The sequence below is a fragment of the Heteronotia binoei genome, chromosome 14, assembly GCF_032191835.1.
Source record: "Heteronotia binoei isolate CCM8104 ecotype False Entrance Well chromosome 14, APGP_CSIRO_Hbin_v1, whole genome shotgun sequence".
Classification (NCBI taxonomy): Eukaryota; Metazoa; Chordata; class Lepidosauria; order Squamata; family Gekkonidae; genus Heteronotia; species Heteronotia binoei.
The window spans coordinates 26,488,104-26,510,458 of NC_083236.1; the positions used below are offsets into that span (position 1 = coordinate 26,488,104).

The window sequence follows — 22,355 nt, forward strand, 5'->3', positions numbered from 1 at the left end:
CAGAGCAATCACAATCTCCTTTACCTCCCCCCACCCCACAACAGACACCCTGTGAGGTGGATGGGGGCTGAGAGAGCTCTTGCTGCAGCTGCCCTGTCAAAGATAACTCCTACAAGAACTATGGCTAACCCAAGGCCGTTCCAGCAGGTGCAAGTGGAGGAGTGGGGAATCAAACCTGGTTCTCCCAGATAAGAGTTCGCACACTTAGCCATTACACCAAACTGGCTCGTGCTGGGCAAAAAAAAGGGGATGCAAAACCACTGCAGAATGCAGGGGGAATGAAAGTGGGCTGACCACTAAACATGTTCCTCATGGTGGGAAAGCAATTTATTTAGATGGTGTGATTTAGCAGATGGACTAGATAGACTCAAATCCCCTTACTATGAAACAGCCCTTCATGAATTTCACTAGCTGACCCTGGTCACTCTCTTGCACAATTTCACTGGTCACTCTTTGCACAATCGTATCTCCCAGGATTGTTATGAAGATTAAAAAAAAAGGGGAAGGAAATCACATACAGGGAGGCTCAATGAGAGGAAGGAATTAAAAAAAAAACCTAGATGGGGAAGTACTGATTTTTTGGGATGAAGCTCGTTCTATTGCAGAAAGAGTTACAATACTGTCCACAGGGAGCAATTCTCTCCTTTCCAGAATACAGCAGCTAATCTAAATAAAATGAACTCTGCTAGATGTAAAATGAACAGGCACTGGGCACTGAGGAGGGAAAGAAAAGTTCTTGAGACCTGTGAAAAGTTCTACCACCCCCAGGATAAACGTGGCATTTGTGCCAAGGAAAGTTTCAACACAATGAAAAATGCAGCTACTTTTGTTAGCAAAGAGGAATGTGACAACCAAAACTGCACATCTAAAGCAAAAGTTCCAGTAAGTGTCCTCAGTGATACTCAGATGGTTAATGTTAATGGTGGATTGTCTGTATGACTGTGCACTTGAGCTTATACATTCCATCACACTCTCTCCCATCCCCACCGATACACAGACTACATACTCACCGGCACATCCTTCTTGAAGCTGACTCGGCCCACTGGAGTGATCGTGGTCTTGGCTACAGTAGTGGTTGTGGTGGAGGTGGTTACTATAGTGCTAACTTGACCAGCAAGAGGAGTTTTTGCTGGGGCCTGAGCCTGGGCCTGAGCTTGGGCAAGTGCAATACTTCCAGGGGTGGTGATTGAACCCTGCATCTTCACAGGAGGATCTCTTGATTGCTGTCCATATTCAATGTACTAAGACAGACAAAAAGTATAATGCTCTGAAACCTCATATGCAATCAGAGGGTTAACAGGTCTACCACTTTCACGGTATTAGAACCACCCCCCAAATTCCCTGTTTTTGAAGATCTCAAATAACTCTTAACACCATCAATGGAACTTGAGAATGCTTCAGCTGCCCAGAAGTTACATATAAAGAAGTGCAACACAGAGATGCTGCTGTGTTCTTGTCATAAACAGAGCTGGGTGATGCAGCAAGCAAGCTTTGGAGGACCATGGTCTACTCTTTATTGTCCTGTTCCTACCCCCAGAATTTTTCATACTGCATGAATCAGCAGGTACAAGAATGAAAGGAAATGAGCAGCCTGCTGTTGCAAAACGGAACAGTTTTCCAAGATTTCAGTAAGACCAGAAAATATGATCCAATGGAAGAACAAATGCCATTGCCAAGGTATGAACATTATTTTGGATAATGACAATAAAGTTTCTGCAGCCACTAAAAAAATTAAGACTCTTTCCCATTGGTGATACATGAGTGTTCAAGCATATGGAGAAGCCCAACTTGGGTACTGTCCTTTCTGAACTAAAAGTGATAAGACTTCCTACAACATGTAACTATTCAGTTATTACATTTACACATATAAATCCCTACTGAATGGAATCTTGCTTCATGCACAGACCCTAAAGTCAACATTGCTTTTAGTGTTTGGACTACAGCATTTACATCAGACTTTCTGGATACTAATTCCACTGTCTCTGGTTTGATTGCTTTCAAAAGGTCTGCACAGACCTGCTGCTGTGCCTAGGAAAGCCTGTTCACATACAAGCCCATAAAAATAAAAGCTGCATTGCAAGTATTAAGGGAAATGGTCAAATATAAACTTCCAGTGGCAAAGGGCTACAAATTTTCAATAAACGGAGGTTCACACAGAACTTGTACAGGTCCTTTACTGAGTGGACGGTGATGGGAAGTTGAGGCACTTCAACAGACACAGACACCTAAAATTACAATTCTCTTCTCTCCCCTCCCTGGCACCACCTCCTCCCCTTTCTAGTTCACTTTCCATAACTTTTTAAACACTCACCTCCTGCAGGTGATGAGGGAACTGTATAAAGTGACTAATAGAAGCCAAGTGCTGACAATACTGGGGATAGTCCTTCAATCTGTCAACAGCAAAACTATCCATTAGTAAAAGTAAAAAGAATTAACATCCTGAATCAAGACTCACCACCACAAAATACCAGTTAATCTATCATACCTACTGGGGGATTTGGAGTTTCATCTATAGTAATGATGATGCAATTTCTCCCTTTGAATTTGCTGTATGGAATTATCTTGATCCACACAAAAAATGACATCTACCCTGGGTCCAATCCACTGGAACTGTGACAATGGACACCCATTGTTTGTTTCAAAGGAAACCCCACATGAAAGCAATACTGAGACAGAAGCTGCACAATAGAACTTAAACACATACAAAGATTTCAGCTACAGGTAGCATAATTCTACCTATGTAACACAATCTATTTTTTAAAAAAGTGAGCCTAGTTCTCATGGTTGCTAAGCATGTTTCTGAACCCGTTCACAGGTTGGCAGGCATACATGCTCCATGCAGGCTGCTAACTGTTTCCCTGACCTCAAGCAAGGCTGTTTCTTACTCCTGCACATTTTTTTAAACTTCCTGTTTCCTCCTCCTGCAATCTAGCCTGCAAAACATTTATGCATATCATTCTGTGCATTAGGGCCAGTGATTACACAGAATCCAACCAGCAAAATTTAGTCATATAGCCAGGTTCTTGATCTAGGTTTGTGGTGAAAATATGACAAACACAGCCTGGTTTTAGGACCCTCTGTCCATCAGCTGTTAAGAGTGTCTGTATTGAACTTCCACTGTTAGGATGCACCATATACTTTGCAGGTAGGAATAAGCAGGTTTTGTTGAAACACTGCAGATATGTAATCCCAATCCTAAGGATGTTTATCTGTCAACAGGAAACACTAGGTTCATAAAGGTTTACTGCCATGTCATTATAGGAGTGCAGACACGAGCAGCCAGTTTTATTTTTGACCCAGCTGGATTACTGTGAAGATATGAAAACTATTTGAACAGTCATCATGGCAGAATGTGGACTGAATGCCTAACAGGAAAATGGGAGACTGTGACAAAAGAGGGAAAAGCTATGTAATGTATTGTTATTAAGATGAGTTTGCAAAGTTTAATTTTGTTCCAATGACCAAAATACAGGTTAGAACTCAGAACCACAAACTTCATTGAAAACAGCAGTTTCAGAAAATTATCTTGAACACACACACACAATGTGTCTATGTGTCTTGAATACAGGTTCTTTCACGTGGCTATGTAGCTGGACATGATGATCCCAACCCAGAGGCAAAAATGTAAGGGAAAGGGAAATAATACACTGGCTATCTACAGCTTCTGAAAAGGATCAGATCCTAGCAAGTCACAGGAAGCGTAGGAGTGGCAGAAATGAATAAACAGAGGCTCTGAGAGGAGAAGCAACAGCAGCACAGACAAGAGAGTAAACTGACTAATGGGACATGCAAAGGGAATGGACACAGACTACAGAGCTTTGGCAAGAGGGACACAGAAAATCAGGCCGGTTGCATGTGTACTAAGTGTCGTCAAATCACTTCCAATTTATGGCAACCATTAGAATTACTGACCCATGAATGAATTAATAAACTATTACATGGTGGCACCAGGTAAGCTTAACCTACTAGTTTCAGGAGGACTAACAAATCTAGTAAAACGGATCCACATCTAAGCTGTGGTATGCCTGGGAGTGCCAATCTGTGTGCCCTAGAATAATCAGGAGCAAACCAGCCCAAATTAAGCATCTTTGAAGTCCTATTGATTTCACTGGAAGAGATTCTGCTTTCCCTGATACTAACAGGACATAAAAGACTAACAGTGGCTGGATTTTGCCTATTTTTGTAGTAATGGATCTGTAATCTGTTCAGTTAAGGATCAATAGGAAGCTTTCCCTTGATACTTAGTTCAAGAAACACTCAGCAGTAAATTCTGCAAGGCCATCTAAGTAGTTACACTAAACTCTGCATTCCCTTTAATTCAAGTTCCTATTTAATTTGCGCCTCTGTTGTGGGATACATTCAATAACTGGAATGTATCATTCATCCTACTCTACGATGCTATACATAGTTCACAAAGGCACAGTTAGATCCCTCCCCCACCATTTCTGGAAATATTATAAAAAGACACTCACCTATTTTTAAATCTATCTAGTGCAGCAATACCAAAATAGTACATTTTGGATGCAAAAGGCTTTCGTAAGGCTTCAAGAACATAGCGCAAGGCCAGGCCCAGGGCCATATATGTAACCAGTCCTTTCTCTATTATCCCACCAAACAGGCAGGCTGTTATGTGAAGCTCTTTATCTGGGTACTGGGGGAAAAAGCGATACTCCTCAAACAAGTTCCTCAGCATACAGTTAAATACTTCACGTTCCCGTTTAATGTTGGAGTCTTTAAACCTCTGTAGCATTTCTAACACCTGCAAAGAAATCAGAATGTTACGAAGAGACTCGTTTTCACTCAGTCTTTCCACAAAAGGAATTTAAAGCACTTGCACAGCATCACGTTCACTGGGAAAGCCAGGTACATTGTTTGCAGGAGAAAAAAAACCTGAAGTCTCTCTTATAATTTAACTAGATGAAGTAAAATAAAGATGTCTAGACATTTAAATTGAAAGGCATTTAAGCAAGAGCAAAAATACTGCTCTAAGTAGAAGCAGGTCTCATGTAAGAGTGTGCACTAGACAGACATTTATATCAAAAGAATTGGTTATTTTGGAAATGCAGAATATTAAAATAATACTTCCTAATAACTCCTACATGATGGAAAAAACACTTTTAGAAAAGGATGGTGATCTGTTATCATTTACTGCTAACTACCAAATCACCTGACATTTAAAATTTAGGGAACATATTCCTCTATTAAATAGTGTGTTATTTCAGAAAGCCCCTAAAGAACTGCTCCCAAGAGAGGCTGTATGGTAAAAGTAAAGTGGAACTGTTCCCGTCACTTCCTGCACAATAGGGTTTTTTTTTTAAAAAAGGTATCAAATGCTGCTTTAGCCAATATGCCCCTAATGCCTCAACATCTAATATTGACTTACAAAAGCTGTGTGAAATTTGCTTGGGACTGTTTTTTGGAATACAGTAGTTACCTTTCCACTGGACACAAAAATTTCCACTTGCATATTAATTGTCTGCAACAATACGGGCATATATTTTGGAACTTTAAGTTTAAATTTCCCTTCTACTGCAACCAAACAAAAAGCAATGTTGCAAGCACCTGCTGTCCCAAACTTTGTACAAGACTGTAAAGAACTCTACTCAGGAAGAAAACAGCCAAGGGAGAAAGGAACTGCACGTGCAAGGGGCAACACCAACTCTTCAAAGCTCACCTCATCTACGGACATAGTTGGATGTGGAGGATGATTATAAATGCGCTGAAAATAACTGTTGGCTTCATCATCAATCTCTTTGCTAAAGTGCTGGTTTGCCTCTGGCCATACCTGAGATAAGTCAGCTGTTGGAAAAGAGAAAAATGCATACAAATAAACAAATGAAATACTGGAAAGCCTCATTTATTCCACAATCCAAGGGGACCAGAAGTAAGTTTATATGTTGGTTCAACTAAGTGAAAAGATGCAACCTGTGCACTTTACTGGTTGCAACTCTGCAGGGAAGGAAAGCAAGTCTCATGGGTCGTAAAAGGGGAGTAGCTTTATTCTTTGGTCCAGCCGCCTGAACTGAACACAGCGTGCGTGCACACAGCATGCTGAACACAAACATGCAGACACACTTTCATACGGATTTGGGACAAGAATGAGACCACAATCCACCTTTGCTAGAATTACCAGTTGATTATTCTGTATGCTCAAGTTTTAAATTGCAATAAGCAGAGCTAAAATGAGGTTTTGCAAATGGAGAACACTGGTTGCCCACTCCTCTTAATGAAAACACACAGTGATAAAAGTCTAAGTATCCTAAGCTTCTGGTTCAACCCCCCCCCCTTTAGAATTCTCATGCCACACATGGTCTATATAATGCTTTTGCCTTATAAGCAAGCCCTTGTGCCACAGTTGCCTATTTTCACATCTACACTGGTACAAAATGCACCCTCAGGAACCCTCTCTGGCAACCATGTCCAGAGGTACCATTTCAGAAGTTACTGCTTAAGGCATCGTTATCATGCTATAAGCTTTCTTTCTCACCCAAGATAGCTTAATATACTCATTAGCTATAAAACCCGAATGCAATTCTAACACTCAAAAACCCTGTTTGAGAACCCTCTCTTCTCACTTCATTTAGTTTAAAATGACAGCGTCACTTTTGAAAATATTTATCCTACATTGAACAAATGAAGCTGACTTGTAATTAATCAGATCTCTGGACCATCAAGGTCAGTACTGTCTACTCAGACAGCCAGCAGCTCACCAGGATTTCAGGGAGCCTGTTGCATCACCTACCATCTGATCCTTTTAACTGGAAGTGCTGGGGACTGAACCTTTCTGCATGCTAGGCAGATGCTCTACACTGAGCCACACACACCTCTCACTATTCACAATAACACTACTGTAATTTTAACATATTTGTCATTAGTTGCATTTTTATCAAAAGTTTCTCACCCTGGTAAGCTAAATCAAACTGGTTATTGGAATACACACACATATCAAATGTACATTGCATTCAAAAAGGAAGAAGGAAACAGACATACCATCAGTTTGGTCCCATGAAGAGGGCACCAATGTTATCTCTGGAGAACACTAGAGTATGTTTAGGATATTTTTTTTTGGGGGGGGGGGGGTTATGATGTGGTTTTGTGCAGGTTGCGGAATAGAGGATGAATGCAATACCCTTCCCACAACCACTACATGCCACATTCCAGTATTCACAGCTGTTATAATATGGTGAAGAGAGGGCAGGCGCGGAGAACCAGGCCCAACTATAGTCCTCTCTTGCACAACAGCAGTGTGAACGTAAGCAGAACAAGAAGGGAGTAGGGGCTTATCAATCATCAACCTGATGGGCTTTTTCCTAGCAATCAGAGCAGATTGGTAGTGAAGACTGTTGTCATAAATTCTGCACAGTATTGCTATAAAAGTGATTTCTCATACATATTGGTAAACTACTTGATTCAGTTGGCTGCTTTTGAATCTCAAGTAATTTAGAACTAGTCCAGGCTACTGTGCTGGATATGTTCCTAACCCCTGCTTGTTAAGGATAGGCAAGTTTCACTCTGGTTAGCCCCAGGTGGGATGCCTGGAAGCCCCATCTAGGATGCCTGGAGTTCCTCAAAATGGGACAAAGGGGAAGCAATTAAAAACAAAAAGATACCACACAGGCTCAAGCCACTGCCACCACTCTTGGATGGGAAAAGGACACCCAGATTTGCTACACACCATCACAGTCACACCTCACAATCAGACAACACTACCACTTACAAGGTTTCATCTTACTCTGCTGGAATGTAGGCTGGTTCAATCCTGATGTGCTCAGTTTCCTTGGCACAAAGGGGTCATTGTTCACCGCAGGGAGGCTGAGGGCCCCAGTTCCTATACCCAGACTACTTGTCGTAAGACCACCAACTGAGGACAAACACAAAACAACTGTCTCATTTTTGAAGGCGCAGACGAACAAGGGTCAACAGGACAATATGCTAGACAGACATCTACTGCCTGTTTACAAGATCACCACAGTGCTGAACATCCGAAGACAAACTACAGGACAATAATTATGCCACAATGAGGATTCCTTTTATACAACAGAAGTGGGGATGAGAGGGCTATGAGTAACTGCAGCTCTCCAGTTATTCTGTAAAAGTTCCTGGGGCACACTAGGTCCTCATCCGACTGTCTTCTTTTGGTACGACCCCCCCCCCCCCAGTTTATTTGCTAAGTCATACTTCTCTGCATAGATGGGAAGTCCCCAGAATATGTAGAATCCCCTGATATCCTGTAGGTAATCTGTTTTTGCTATCTCTGTGACTGGTATGGAGGCCATCTGCTTAATCATTAAGATTCAGCAATTTAACATTCCACAAAGTAGTTAGTAAATTGTATAAAGGATACAATTAATCCAGTGACAAATTAGAAAGCATGAACACTGGTACTCTGGACAGGACTACAGAAAGACCCACAGAGTTCCTTTCATGAGCTCCAGTCCCCTCATACAACAGTACCTGGAAGCTGTGACGAGAGTCCACCAATTCCACTAAAAGGTGTGTTCTGGTTTTGCGTAGAAAGTGGAGGAAATGCTTTTGCTGGTGATTGAGGAGTACTAAAGGCTGAACCCAGGTTTGGAGGAAAACCGGGCATACTCTGGGTATGTGGGACCGCTGAACCACCTAAACTAAGAGATGCCATCCCAGCAAGCGGGTCGATCTGAGGACAAAATTCATGTTAAGAACAGCCATAACAATATTTTCCACAAATATGTGATGGTTGACTTTATTCAGGTCAGTCCCACAAAATATGTATCAAAACTGTACATCCAACCCGTACATTTCTGGGTCTGCTACCTAAGTTTCTAGGTATCCTCCAACATCATGCTGTATATAAGGCAATATATTTCTATATACATTTTAAAAATAAGTAAAATGGCAACATACAACCTCTCAGTTTCTACTGCACAGTACTAATCTGATAAGGATACTATGCAACTGCCCAGCTGTACAACATCTGCTTAGGAGCCTACAACTCAGTGGTACAACAGCTTGGCCAGAATCTTGTCAGTGAAAAGAAGAAAAAAAAACACCTCTCAATGATCCAGACTGAAAAGAGCTTGGCTACCAATATTGGCTATTACTCTAGTTATTCCCAACCATATTTTGCTTCTTCTGTTGAGCTACTGTTTGATTAATCTGCACAGTTTTGCAGACTGAGGCTGACAAATCCTTAGAATTTTTTTTTTTTAAAAAAACAATAAATTCTTAATCTGAATATATTTGCTAAAGCAAGTCTCCCTTGAAGAGGAAGGGGCAGTGAGTGGCAGGGAGTAACTGAAATGTACCTTGTTCTTAAAAGAGCAGTTCAGTTGAGAGCTGAAGCGCCCCAGTTATAACAAGTCCTTATGCTCTAGCACTGTTGCTTGGCCCGAGAAGCTACAAACAAGACACATCAGGTTCAAAGGCAGTGCTTAAGCCTCAAAGTCTAGCATTCACATATGTAAAGAATGTTTGTTTAGTATGCGTCGAACTAACTTGGTTTTACTACTCCCAACCAACTAAACTTCAGCTCCAAGGCAGCTGAAACTATTTTCTTTTTTGTAAACACTCTTAACTAGTTCCTAGTTTACATTTGTGAAACATAGAATTTATTCAAATAGACAGTATTTACTAGTACATGCATTTTCTATTTAGATTCTTCATACAAGACTACTGGTGTGGTAGAGATGTAAGCAGCACCTCCCATCGCTTTGCTGCCGCCATCTGCTTCCAACCAACCTGTACAGGAGAGATGGCATCCAGACTGCTAGCACTGGGTGGACGTCCTTTGGGCATAACTCCAGGTGGCGGTTGCCTAGCTTTGTTCATGACATTGCTGCAGTTGGCTACCATGGTGAGAATAGTTTCCGACAGCTCTTGTGAGACGCTTCTGAGAATAAAAGAGGAAATCTTTACTCATGGTAGCTAAGCATTCTTCCTGGTGTCCCAAGATCAGCTTTTACATCTTCCTGGTTGAAAGGAAGGTCAATCTGACTTCATCAAAGAAGGACCTATCTCCCTTCCCTCCCAGACCAGAACTGTACAAGCAGGAAAAACTGTCATCCCTTCACTCAACCTTCATTGACTGAATTTTTCATTGGCTGATCATTTGTTATTTATGGGGTGTGAAATATTTCAGGGTTGGATCCAGACTAAATTTTCTAACAGTGAAATGGAACATTTCTGACCACTCCCCCATGCATCTCATTGACTGAGTTAGCAAACTTACCCACTGCATTTATCCTAATGTTATGTTGCCTATTACAGGTTTAGGGATAAGCTTGGGTGAACAGAATGGGTTTGGCCTGGCACTTAAAAGAAAGCAATGCTCATGTCCAGTGAGCCTCAAAGAGAATGGCATTCCAAAAGCAAGGAGTTACTACTGAAAAAATGCCCTGTCTCTAGTCACCACCTGCCTCACCTGTGAAGACAGGGGCACAGAAAGCAGGGCTTATGGGGCAGATTTTAACTGGCAGGCTGGACAATTGGCAGGCAAGAACCAGAATCAACATAATCAGTAGCTATCCATGCACAACAACTTAATGCTTCTCAGCAGCTGCATCACCAGCCACAGTTGCATCACATAAGTTTATCAACAATACAAAGCAGGTTCAAGTCCCATCTAACGACTTATCAAGGTTTTGGCTCAGAGCACACTCTCTGCACATAGAAGGCCCAGGATCAACCTCCAGTCTATGGCATGTTTTGGGAGAAAGACCCTTCCAGTTTGTTTTTTTTTGGAGTGGGGGGCTGCCACCCATCAAACTACACAGGTCAATACTGATTCTACACTGCAAGATCACAGGTTTCGGCAAAAATCTGAACTGCAAATCTTAAAAATTATTATCTCCTTACCCTGCACAAGCTTGCAAACAAGCCAACATAGTTGCCAATGTCTCTGGAGGAAGCTGAGCGCTTTTTGGTTGGTCTTTCTCTGGGGCAAGGCCACCCAAGATAGAAGGGCATCTTCTTTTTAAGAAAGTCATACAGGCTTGGATGAAGGGTTCCTAAGGGAAGGAAAAAAAATCAAGTTTCAGTTGGCTGCACACACCTACCAATATTTTAAAAACAAGATTTTAAAAAAATAGGTTGGATTCAGCCAGTTTTTTCACTCATCTTCACCCAACTCCCTTTCTTACTAAAGTTCCATGGTCCTGTGCACAGTTATTTTTAGTGGTCAATGATAACATCATACTCTTTTCATTTTCACCAGCAGAAAAACTGGTAGGAGCCAACCCATAAAGCATTAATTCAAATGTTTACACCCAGAAGTGCATGCTGAAACTTCAGGACCTTCAGGACAACCATTACCACCCCAAAAAAAGAGAAAGGAAGAAATAATTAAGAAAATCCTGCTTTACCCCATGCTCTCGAATTTTATCTGTGAGCCATTTGTCTAGTTTGAGGTATTCCCGTCGAGAGGCAAGTGCAGCAAGGTCAATAACAAAGGCAAATGGAGTACCATTTAGCAGCATTGACAACGCCTGAAGAAAGAGAGTTAGAAGACTGCTAGTCAAAGTATCAAGGGCCAAGCTCCACTTAGCCCCACCCCCCACAGCAGTGCCTCTCTGTACTGGACAGTTCCTAACATTGCCACACTCTGAGAACAAAGTCAGGAACAAGGCTACTGAAAATGCACAAACTGCCCTCAATCAACATACCGGCTTAGGAAAGAGAGGGTAGAGAGGCAAAACCACAACAGAACAGAGAGAGAGAGGGGATGATCAGCAGCTTGTGTCATTTCTCAGTTCCTGCCCATCACTCTGGGCTAAAATAACCTCCAAGTAACAGTCCACATCCATCCCTGTGAGCACTGTTGCTGAGCTAATCCTGTCTACCCTGGCTCCGGTCCTCCTTCATAAAGAAATATGGCCAAAAACCCTCACAAAAACTGCTTACTCCAGGAGGCAGTAAACCAACCCCTCTCCTTAGTTTCCAAAGGAACTGCAAACTCCTGCTCCAAGCACTGGAAACCCAAACACTTATCGCCCATGAACATTTGAGCGATATTTGTACTATAAATGTGACAGAGACTGTGCAGCAAGCCACTGTGCACAACTGCTCCTCTGAGCCTCTGTTCATTCAGATGAGACTGCAAGTGATTGTAAAAGGAGTCATACAGTCAAAGAGCTTGGGAATATATTCACTCTTGTCCATTTAGGAACATCGAGGCTGCTTTCAGCAAACAAGCAACAGTGCGGCTGAAACTGTGCTCCCCCCCACTCAAAGTTGAACTGGTTCTTTCAAGTTTTAATCTGAAGGCTGATCCAATAAAGTGACTAGCAGTTAAGTTACAATACCCCTGTGCTTATTATCATTAAAAATCGAAACATGGTGATACTTTTGAAACTTCTTAGAATCTATGAAGCTGATCCAGGGCAGTAAAATTTCATAAATAAAAAAACTATTATCTATGGCCAAGTACCTGACTTGCTTTTTAAACACAAACATGTGGCTGGTGATTGCATATTGCTTTAAAACTCATTTGGCAACAACCCTTTCAGTAAAAGTTGGACATGAGACCCATGGTTCTGTTCCAATAGGCCTTGTACTACCTTTCCCTTTCCTCATCTCTCCCACACCAGACAAAGCACAAATCCTAGCACACTGCACCAATGCCAACACTGGAGTCAACACACCCACACATCAATAAAAGACAAAAATCAGACTCACCTTCAAGTCTTGGGCAACATCTAGGATACGTGATAATTTGGCCTGGTCATACTGCTCCCCTCTCATGTACCATTCTGCCATTGCATGCATGATGAGTTGGCGAATTGAAGGAGACTGGCCCTAAAGGAATCACCATAAAAAGTTGAGGGCTTAGATAAGTGATCAACTCTTAAAAGAGTTTTTGAGGATGCAGGTGACAGGACAGCTCCCCTTCTGCTCTCTCACGGTGGCAGCAAGGGTTTCATTTGTAGGGCTGAGGTGGAAACAGGGTTCAGCTTCTTCACCCCATCATACCGGCAGGGGACCAGGAAGGGCCTCTACTGGCTGCCACCACTCTGGTATGGGTCTGTCTGCAAGGGCCCAGAGCACCCACCCAAACCCCTGGTCTTCCTTCTTAATAAAGCCTTTTCTTTCTGTGACTGAAGATAAGTGCAGACCCAGGCAAGTTTAACAACAAGAAGTTTACTATAAGTGCTCAAGAACAAACAAGTGGGTAGTAAAACGTTTAGTGCACAGTGAATATAGGAAATAGTAAGAGTGAAGGCAAAGAAATAAAAACCCTTCTGTGTCTAACTAGACATTCCCTTCCTATAATTCCAAATGGACTCACTCTTCCTTGGTAAGGGAACCCTCTGGCTGCAGCCTGTCTCCAGCTCAGCCTTCCCAGAGAGGACAACCCTTTCTCTAGCCAGGCCTATTTATACTTTCCTCCCAGGTCCCGCCCCCTCTGGGCAAGTTTTCCCTCCAAAACTGCTGCCCACCCAATCAGAGGGACAGAAAGGATCATGGAAAATGTAGGCCGCACTAGGCCTAGGATCATGACTCCCCCCAATTCTATTTTTTCCTGCCCCCTGCCCCCTGCCCCAAGACCCTCCAGTGCTCCCATCTTAACCCCCAAAAGCCTCTGCTCTTCTTTGCATGACTTCTCTTGCCTTCTTGTCCTTGGGATGACAAGAGGCCAGACATGCTTCTCTATACCCCAAGCTAGTAATGTGGTCAATGAGCACTTAGCCTGCCCTGCACCCCAACAGCTAGGATGACAGTAAAGCCTTTATTTTTCTGAACCAAGACTCCTCAGGTTTGGTGCCTATGGAGCACCACAAATCCACCACCAGTTAATGAGCTAACTCTGGAGAAATGAAAGGAAAGCAAGGAGAATGCACTGCCCCACTTGTGCTTCTCTTTAAAAAGTAAATGACTCCACTTTCAGAAGAATTTTCACTCAACAAACCATGTAGTTTACTGATCCTCTGGGGTGAGCCATGATTATCACCCAGTTCAAGAGGCAAACACATGACAAGTGGAATACTGCTGCAATTTTTGCAACCAGGAACCTCAATGGAACACACAATGAAGCCCAGCTCTGATTTTCAACTAATTCAGGAACAGCAATGCATGAACTCTTCTAAAGTAAGATGCAGGGCTTTTTTTGTAGTAGAAACTCCTTCGCATATTAGGTCACACATCTCTGATGTAGCCAATCCTACAAGAGCTTACAGGACTCTTAGCGCAGGGCCTGCTGTAAGCTCCAGGAGGATTGGCTACATCAGGGGGATGTGGCCTAATATGCAAAGGAGTTCCTGCTACAAAAAAAGCCCTGGTAAGATGAACATGCAGATGCCATACTATGCCTACCAGGGAAATGCAGCAGGGGATACAGCAACTGCCAGACTCCACCTCAGTTAGTTTGCCCTCCCCTCCAAAAAGCATAAATTGATTCACTACAGATCCCAGGCAGAGACACAAGACAGATAAGAAACACAGCTAGGCTTTGCTGGTGAACTGCAAAGCACTGGTCAGTCACTCCCAACACTTCCACAGTTGTTCAGTACTACTGCTGGCAGATCTTAGCCTTAAGGCAGCCTTCCATAACCCTGATTACAAAGGAATTAACATTAAATACATTGGCATCTCACCCTTTATGCAAAGCACAGTGTAAAGGGAAAGAAAACGCTACAAGAAAGGGTGAAGGGTGCCTCTGCTGCCAAAGAAATATCTCACGTTTAAATGCACTTACCTGTCCATGCCATGCATAATGCAAGATGATGGCAGAATTAGGATGGTTGCCAAGGAAAATGGGCATTAGTGTGGAGATTAGTTCATGCCGCAAAGTGTGCCAGGAAGTGTTGATCTGAAGTAAGGCCAATACCAACATATCTGGACAGTGCTTGATAGGGAAGCTGAAGAGCTGCTTGACCTGTTCATACTGTCCCACCTCTGCCAACCGCAGCAGCGACTCTATCAAGTCCAGGCTCTTCCTAGCAAAAAGGAAGAAACCCAGCCACGTTAGCTGGCTGACAGAACCCCTGCACTGTGGCTAACACTGTTATCAAATGAGTTACATAAGCTACGCATGCCTTCTAAATGTATGCATGCAAGAATGTTTTCCTGTAAAATGTTAAGAAGCCTAGTCAGAGAACAGCTGAAGAAGAGTAGCTGAAGGGACACAGGAGTTCTCACACATATTGCACACTATTCTAACCTGTGAGTGTGCCCACAATCAGAAAGAATGAACAATTCAAAGGTTTCACATATTTACCTCTTATAATTACTGAAAAAAACCCCTTTGCAATGATGCTTAAAATAATTATATTTAAGGAACAGGTAACATGAATATTTATAAGTAAAGGAGTTGAGCTAGAAGAGAAGAAAAGGCTACCTAATTTAACAGAACTCCAGTAGCACCTGGTCACTAACGACATCTATTTCGACATGAGCCTTTATGAGTCACAGTTCATCTCTTTAGATATGTGAAGAGAAAATAATTTTGGGTATTCTTCAAACGAAAATTACTGGGGGTGGGTGGGGTTAAGGCTAAGCTCTATCTATTTGTTGCCTAAGCAGCAAGACCATCCACTCCATCTACATATCACCCAACCCGCAATTCAGAAAAGGAGCGACATGAGAAGTGTCGTGGCTGCTTGTCCTACTACGCACAGGAGATGACATTATTGGCGATGCTCTCATTTATATGACCATTTACAGACTACCAAATGCATCATATCCACAGCAGCTTCCCTCTGCTAAACTAGCTGACCATACGTAGCAATCATACACTTTTCTTGCACATGAGAAACACAAAGTAGCTCATACTCTTCTCAGTAAAGGCTGTCTGAAAAACTAAGAGCAAGCCTGAACAACACTTTGCTTTTGCACCATTCTGAAGTCAGTTTTTGCTCCCAAAGAGAAAAATTGTGCTGGTTACCATGTGGCAATTTCTCGATTGTCATCCTCAGGTGGTGCTTTCAAAATATCTGTGGCAACAGTATGACAGGGGTAGTCAGCAAAACAGAAGATCTCCGGGTTAATGAGGGAATGTTGGATGAAAGAGAGCTGCAAAAGAATGACATCATTGGAAGAGTCATTTCAAACTCTTTAGCCATGCTACATGGTCCTCACCCAAACTAAGCAACTGCCTCTTTCCCAGTATTATTGGATTCACACACACCCCCGCCCACAATTTCTTCAAAGCTTTTAGATTCACTCCTGCTGTGGCTGGTTTAACATGGCAACCCATAATCTTCAGCATGCATTCTTATACAGCAGCAATGAACAAATAGTCTTTGAAGAATATTCATATGCACTGAGAATTGAAAGGATGAAATCCAAAGCTTGAGAACCAGCATCAACAGACAACCTGTGTGTTTTCACACTGCACATTTACCTGGCCTTCTGCATGTTTCCAAGGTCTGTAGATGAGGTCAACTGGAAAGACTTCAAGTCCTAGCCCTCTCTGGACACCATACACCACAATCTGCAAACCTTTACTATCACGAACTTGAAATCCAGGGTGATCTAGTTCATAGGTTACTTCCTTGAAGTTCAAACTTGGGTTCTGCAAAAAACATTAAAGATAATACCACTCTGATCCATTCCCAGGGGTTTCTCCAATAATCAACACATTCAGGACGGGGCCTTTTTTCAATCAAAAGCAGAGGGTCAAATTTTTTTTTGCATTGTTCTGTCGGGGGGGGGGGGACCATTAATGGAGAAGAAAAAGGGCAACCAAGCCATTAAAGATGGTTGTATTTTCTGATTTCGTCCTAAAGTTATCAACATCAAGAGAAGCAGTTATAGTTGGTCTACTTTCGTTTACCTGTACAAGTGACCTAGATTTAAATGACCCTCTTTCATAAAGTTCAATTAATTCCAGGGCAGCTACACTCTCTCTCTGCCTAACCTACCCCTTAGGAAGAGGGTAAAACACAGATGGAGGTCCTTTACCTGACTCACAGGGGACTGGATGCCGAAATATGGCTCCTGGCTCTGAGCAGGGTGTTACTGATGCCAGCACCAAGACTGAGAAGGCCTGGGTGTGTGTGTGTGTGATACTAGATGCCTCCTTATCTATGGAGGCCCAGGTCACTGCGGTTGCCAAGTCAGCTTTTTCCCACCTGTGGTCGGTGCAGCAGCTGGTTTCATACTTATCCACCTGTGAGTTGTCTACACTGATCCACACAATGGTCACTTCCAGACTGGAATATTGTAACTTGCTTTACTTGGGCCCACCCTTGTATCTGACTCAGAAATTGCAGCTAGTGTATAATGTAGCGGTGCATGCACTGACAGTAATGTCCTTGTGGATTCAGCCTCTGCTCCACGAACTGCACTGGCTGCCAATACAATTCTGGGTCTGGTATTAACTTTTAAGGCACTGAGCAGCCAGGGATCAACATACCTACGGGACCACATCTCCCCATATGCACCTGGCAGAGCCCTGCACTTGGATGATCCCTGGCCCACAAGATGTCCATCTATCATCAACCAGGCCCAGGAATTTTATTGGTCTCAAAGATGCTACCAAACTCCAACTGTGTTCTATTTCTTCAGACCAACACGGCTGCCCACCTGGATCTATCCTCAACCAGGGCCAGGGCATTTTTGACCCTGGCCCCAGCCTTGTGGAATGAGTTCCCATTAGAGATCAGGGCCCTGAGGGACCTTTTACAGTTCTGCAGAGCCTGCAAGACAGAGCTATTCCACCAGGCTTTAGGGTGAGTTAGCAGGTGTCAAATATCATCTGGCCCCTATTGTTTCACTTGCTATCAGTTTGTTCCATCTGTTTGCAAACTGTTATTACCAACTATAAGGGATTCAATCCCTCAAAGAATGGATGACAAGCTGCTTGGAGAAGTTCATAACTGACACCAGGACACCATGGAATACAAGGAAATAGTCTGAATGCAATTGTTTTAGAATCATGGACATTATAGTTTTGAAGTGGATTATATTTTTCGTAACACCAGCGCTGTAGCCCACCCTAAGCCCCTTTTGCTCAAAGGGTGGGCTAGAAACCAAATCATAATAAATAAATAAAACAGCAAGGTGAGGACAGCAAACGATCATGCTTCCCTCTGAGTTTCTCGGAAGAATGGTGGGATAAAAAATTAGCAGTAGTAGGTGTAACATCTCTGTAAGGAAATCTACCTCTTATGAAGCAGCTCTTGGCTTCTGACATGATGGCATTTTTTTCCAGAAGGGTCATAAAATAAGATCAACATACCAGTTCCTTAAGCACGTCGATCAGAACCTCTACATTCCACGTATGAGTTTGTGTTCCATCATTTTTATCTCTTCCATCACTCCAAATTCCACTGCCAGGAGCTGAGATGGACTGCAAATTAAACAGGTAGGCACAAGTTCAGATTATCTCCAGTGACATCAGATCATGTACAAACTGATTGAGGAAATCAGGAAACAAGTGCAACTGGAACAGCAGAGTTAGCTTTTTGCTCATACTTTTTATTACTGCTGTGGCCAGCAGCTTAACATTAGGCAGTCCTAAAGTCTCTGACTGCAACAGAGGGAAACACCGAAGATGGACTGCAAGCGGTCCTAGACACCAAACAGCTATGTCCATGCATACCTTAATCAAACCACAGTTTTGAAACTATGATTTATCAGGAAATTTACAAGTTTACACATAATTGTAATTAAACCATAGGAATGGAAAACTATGTACCACCATTTTGCTGACCCACAACACCAAGCAACCTTAACAGCAGCAGTAATACAAAGAAAAACACAAAGCAATTATATAAAAGCGGTCAGTTAAGATTTCAAAAAAGAGCTAATCTGCAGAACTACAACCAGCACCTCAATATAACTACCATCAAAATAAAACCTTAAAACCATATTCAAATACAGTTCACAAACAAAAACAGGGTCTACTGATAAAAATCAAATGCTTCCTGGAATGAAGCAGCCTCTTTGAGTAGTGCACACAGCAAGGTATCAGAAGAGGTTTTTCCCTCTGGAGCAGTTTCATGGGGTGGATGCAGGTCCTTCAAATATCAGCTTCCAAACTGTATATTTATCTAACAGATTTATAGTCAAGTCTAGAGAGTTGCCTGATATGGTGAAGCTTCTAGAGAGAGGTCCTTGCCAGCTCTGCTAAGATCCTTTTTCAGTGGAACGAACTCCTACAGGTAAACATCCAAGTAGGCAGCCGTGTTGGTTTGTAGTAGAACAAAATAGGAATCGATTGCACCTTTAAGACCAGCTTAGTTTTATTCAGTACATAAGCCTTCGTACGCTCTCTGAGCACACTTCATCAGACGACGAATCTCTCGTCCGATTCCTCATCTGATGGAAGTGTGCTTAGAGAGCGCACGAAAGCTTACGTTCTGAAAAAAACTAAGTTGGTCTTAAAGGTGCAATCGACTCCTATTTTGTTCTACAGGTAAACATGCCACTGAACTACAGCCCACTCTCCATTACACCCCACCCTGTTCCCTAGGAAATCTTCCCAATAATCCCCACCCCCATCTGACTGCATACAACTGGCACAGTTTAGTAGCTGCCTGTGTGGCGGTAGGTAGCCTTACAGAACCACTGGCAGCAACTCCTGCCCAGTGCAGCCACCTCAACACAGTAACTCATAATGTGGACATCTTAGCATTTAATGCCATGGGGTTCCAAATGGGAGCCCCAAGGACCAGTCAAGTCACCTACTCAGTGCTGTGGATAAACTGGCCCCTACTGAAGCCAACACATTGGTTACCAATCTTTGTTTAAATCAAGGCAACTAAACATGCAGAGCAAGAATTGCAAATCTCCTCCATACTCAAAAGCCTTAATTTGGCTAGGTTTTGAGTTACATCAAACACCACCACTGACCATTTCAGCCACTCACCTGTAATGGAATACCGTCTGCCAATCCTGAGTGCGTTCGAGCCATCATTCCCAAAACCCTGGCCACCTGGGCTGCTGTAACCTCCCCAACTCCAAACTGAGTGATGATGTTGCGACATTCTTCCACGCTGAAAAGACAAGGTACACTCGTGTGCAACTGTTCCATACAACATGAGCCAATGTTAAGCAGTACAGGCAACAGATGATTCTTCCAGTACTTCTCATTAGAGCCTCTGCAGTCAGCAGCAGTACTAAACCACGCTGTTTCAAATGAAGGTTATGTGACTGTTAATTTTAAGTTTCAAAGGCAGTTTAGATTGGAAAATGCTGCCACAGAACTTCTGACAGCCCTGCCCTTCAACATATCTGCTCCTTCCCCCCGACCAACACCACATGTTCTTTCAGAAGACAAAGCCGTTTAGTGAGGCAAGGTTTTTATTATGAAGCTGGATTCTCAGTGAAGTTACCTACATACCTTGCACAAAAACCATAACCAACTTCCTGCATGAAGTCTGCAAGAGAACTCTCCATCATTGTTTTCGCAATCCCTCCAGAATCAGGCAGGATCCTGTCCATTAGAATGTCCCGTTTTTCAGGGTAGAGGAGTGGTGCAAGCACCACAGGGCAGCGTTCCTGGGGAAAATCTAACAGCCCAGAGCACTTTTAGCATCTCACAGTAATCAAACACACAGAAACACACACCCCGCGTCACTGTCTGCAATCATGCTATATATAAATCAACACACTTGTAACAAGTAGTAAAGTTTTTGAATTTACTGATAAGAAGTCTATTGATTCAGAAATATGGAAGTAAAAGGCTTTGCCCTAAGAGGGGGAAATCCAATGAGAACTGACTTGTTTTATATCTAAGCTTCCGGCTCAGTAAGCATTATGCTTCTCTGAGGATGCTGGTTGTTAAGACAATCTAATGAAACCGGCTTCAACTCATTTTAACCAACCTCGGCTAGCAATTATCCTGCAGTGTTTTATACCCAGGTTACTCCACAAAGGTAATGTTTTAAGATAATTATCCTGAAGTGATAGGCTAAGGTTAGCTCCTCAAAGCCTGATGAACAAGATTCTCTCCTACACATATGCTTGTGCCCCACTCCAATAATTCTGGATTTAATGTTAGTGCCATTCATCCACATGCCAAGAGGACAGCAGTTCAAAAGGCAGGTCACTCTCCAGAACTATGCATCACAGCACAACCACTAGCAAGCCCAATGAAGCAGCTGAAAGGCTTGACCAAGTGCAGAAAGTTCTCAAGCAAACTCACAAAGTGAGGAGCCCCGGATGGCCTTGAGTATCATCAGTATTTATAACAGTGTCACTACTTCCTAATAAGTCTCACTATTTCTCAGTCTAACCTACCCAATGTAGGTACTGTAAACTCCGCTCCTCAATCCCTTCCCCAGCACACATTTTTAATTAAAACATTTTATGTCACCTTTCCACCCAATTCAGGGCCCCCAAGGCAACAATAAAACCACTAACAACAAGCTTTTTAAAAAGTATAAAACAATTAAAACACAAAACCCAAGAAAATCTTCCCTTGCAAAAGGAATGCCATAGCTTTGTGTCACAATAAAAAAAAAGGTTCACTCTTGGGCTGCCACCCATCTAGCCAAAGATGGTGGGGGTGCCCAAAGCAGGACCTCTGAAGATGACAGCAATGGCAAAGTAGGTTCAGACAGGAGTGTGTGGTCTTTAAGATATGCTGGTCCCAAGCTGTATAAGGGCTTTATAGGTCAACACCAGCACCGTGTATTGGGCTTGGAGGCAAACAGTGTAGGTAGGAAAGTCCTTATGACCCACTCCAGTAAATACCTCTGACTGTAACTTTATGGACCAACTGTTGCTTCCATACACTCTCCAAGGGCAGTGCCACATACTAAGAGCAGAAAGTTCTCAAGCAAACTCACAAAGTGAGGACCCCCAGATGGCCTTGAGTATCATAAGTATTTATAAGTGTCACTGCCTCCTAATAAGTATCACTATTTCTCAGTCATCAATTGCAGGAATCTAGGGCATGTACCACAGGAACCAGATTCTGAGAAGGCCAAAGCTGGTGAAAGGTACTCCTGGCCACCACCACTGCCTGCTTAGCAGGTGTGCCCTGGATACAGCAGTGTGTACACAATACCTGCTCCTTTCCTCAAACCTTACATAGATGCAATAGCTTGGCCTCAAAAATGCAAAGGCCTCCATTATACCTTCCAAACTATTTCAATGATATTCCATATTCGTTTCTATTTGCATAATACCTTGTGCAATCAATTTCTGGGTACTATAATACGTAGGGAGGAAAATGATAGATGTTGTGTAAGATCTTGTGCAAGTGGAATTGTATTAAGTCCATTTAGTTTCCATTTGCACATCACTAGATTGAAGCCTGTATATTTAAATAACAGGATCCCTGCAGCAACCCCAGCAAAGACATGTAATTATATATATATATCAGAAACAGGCAATTTCTTTAGCAGTTTTCTTCGCAAAGCCACAACGCTTCACTTTTTACCTTCTGGATTCCTGTCAATAGTTAACTCACACAAAAATCCCCGATTTTT

At 42.7% G+C, this 22,355-nt stretch overlaps 1 protein-coding gene and 1 non-coding gene across 11 annotated transcripts in view; both read right to left on the reverse strand.

Annotated features, from left to right (window-relative positions):
- CNOT1 (CCR4-NOT transcription complex subunit 1) overlaps positions 1-22,355 on the reverse strand; it is a 97,057-nt gene that overhangs the window by 37,807 nt on the left and 36,895 nt on the right. For 4 of the 10 annotated variants that reach the window (XM_060254385.1, XM_060254381.1, XM_060254380.1 and 1 more), the window contains exons 8-23: positions 20,261-20,429; positions 19,787-19,913; positions 18,155-18,265; positions 16,316-16,486; positions 15,857-15,984; positions 14,669-14,909; positions 12,652-12,771; positions 11,340-11,462; positions 10,834-10,985; positions 9,718-9,868; positions 8,455-8,656; positions 7,718-7,861; positions 5,675-5,799; positions 4,473-4,759; positions 2,312-2,390; positions 1,011-1,241 (exon numbers count right to left, since the gene is read on the reverse strand). In XM_060254385.1, coding sequence (XP_060110368.1) covers positions 1,011-1,241; positions 2,312-2,390; positions 4,473-4,759; positions 5,675-5,799; positions 7,718-7,861; positions 8,455-8,656; positions 9,718-9,868; positions 10,834-10,985; positions 11,340-11,462; positions 12,652-12,771; positions 14,669-14,909; positions 15,857-15,984; positions 16,316-16,486; positions 18,155-18,265; positions 19,787-19,913; positions 20,261-20,429 — 2,561 coding nt within the window. The remainder of the gene's footprint in view (positions 1-1,010; positions 1,242-2,311; positions 2,391-4,472; positions 4,760-5,674; positions 5,800-7,717; positions 7,862-8,454; positions 8,657-9,717; positions 9,869-10,833; positions 10,986-11,339; positions 11,463-12,651; positions 12,772-14,668; positions 14,910-15,856; positions 15,985-16,315; positions 16,487-18,154; positions 18,266-19,786; positions 19,914-20,260; positions 20,430-22,355) is intronic. The other 6 variants (XM_060254386.1, XM_060254384.1, XM_060254379.1 and 3 more) reach the window with 4 other exon arrangements.
- On the reverse strand, positions 9,277-9,412 carry LOC132582827 (small nucleolar RNA SNORA50). Its single transcript, XR_009556207.1, has one exon. It is a non-coding gene; the product is annotated as a small nucleolar RNA SNORA50 (small nucleolar RNA).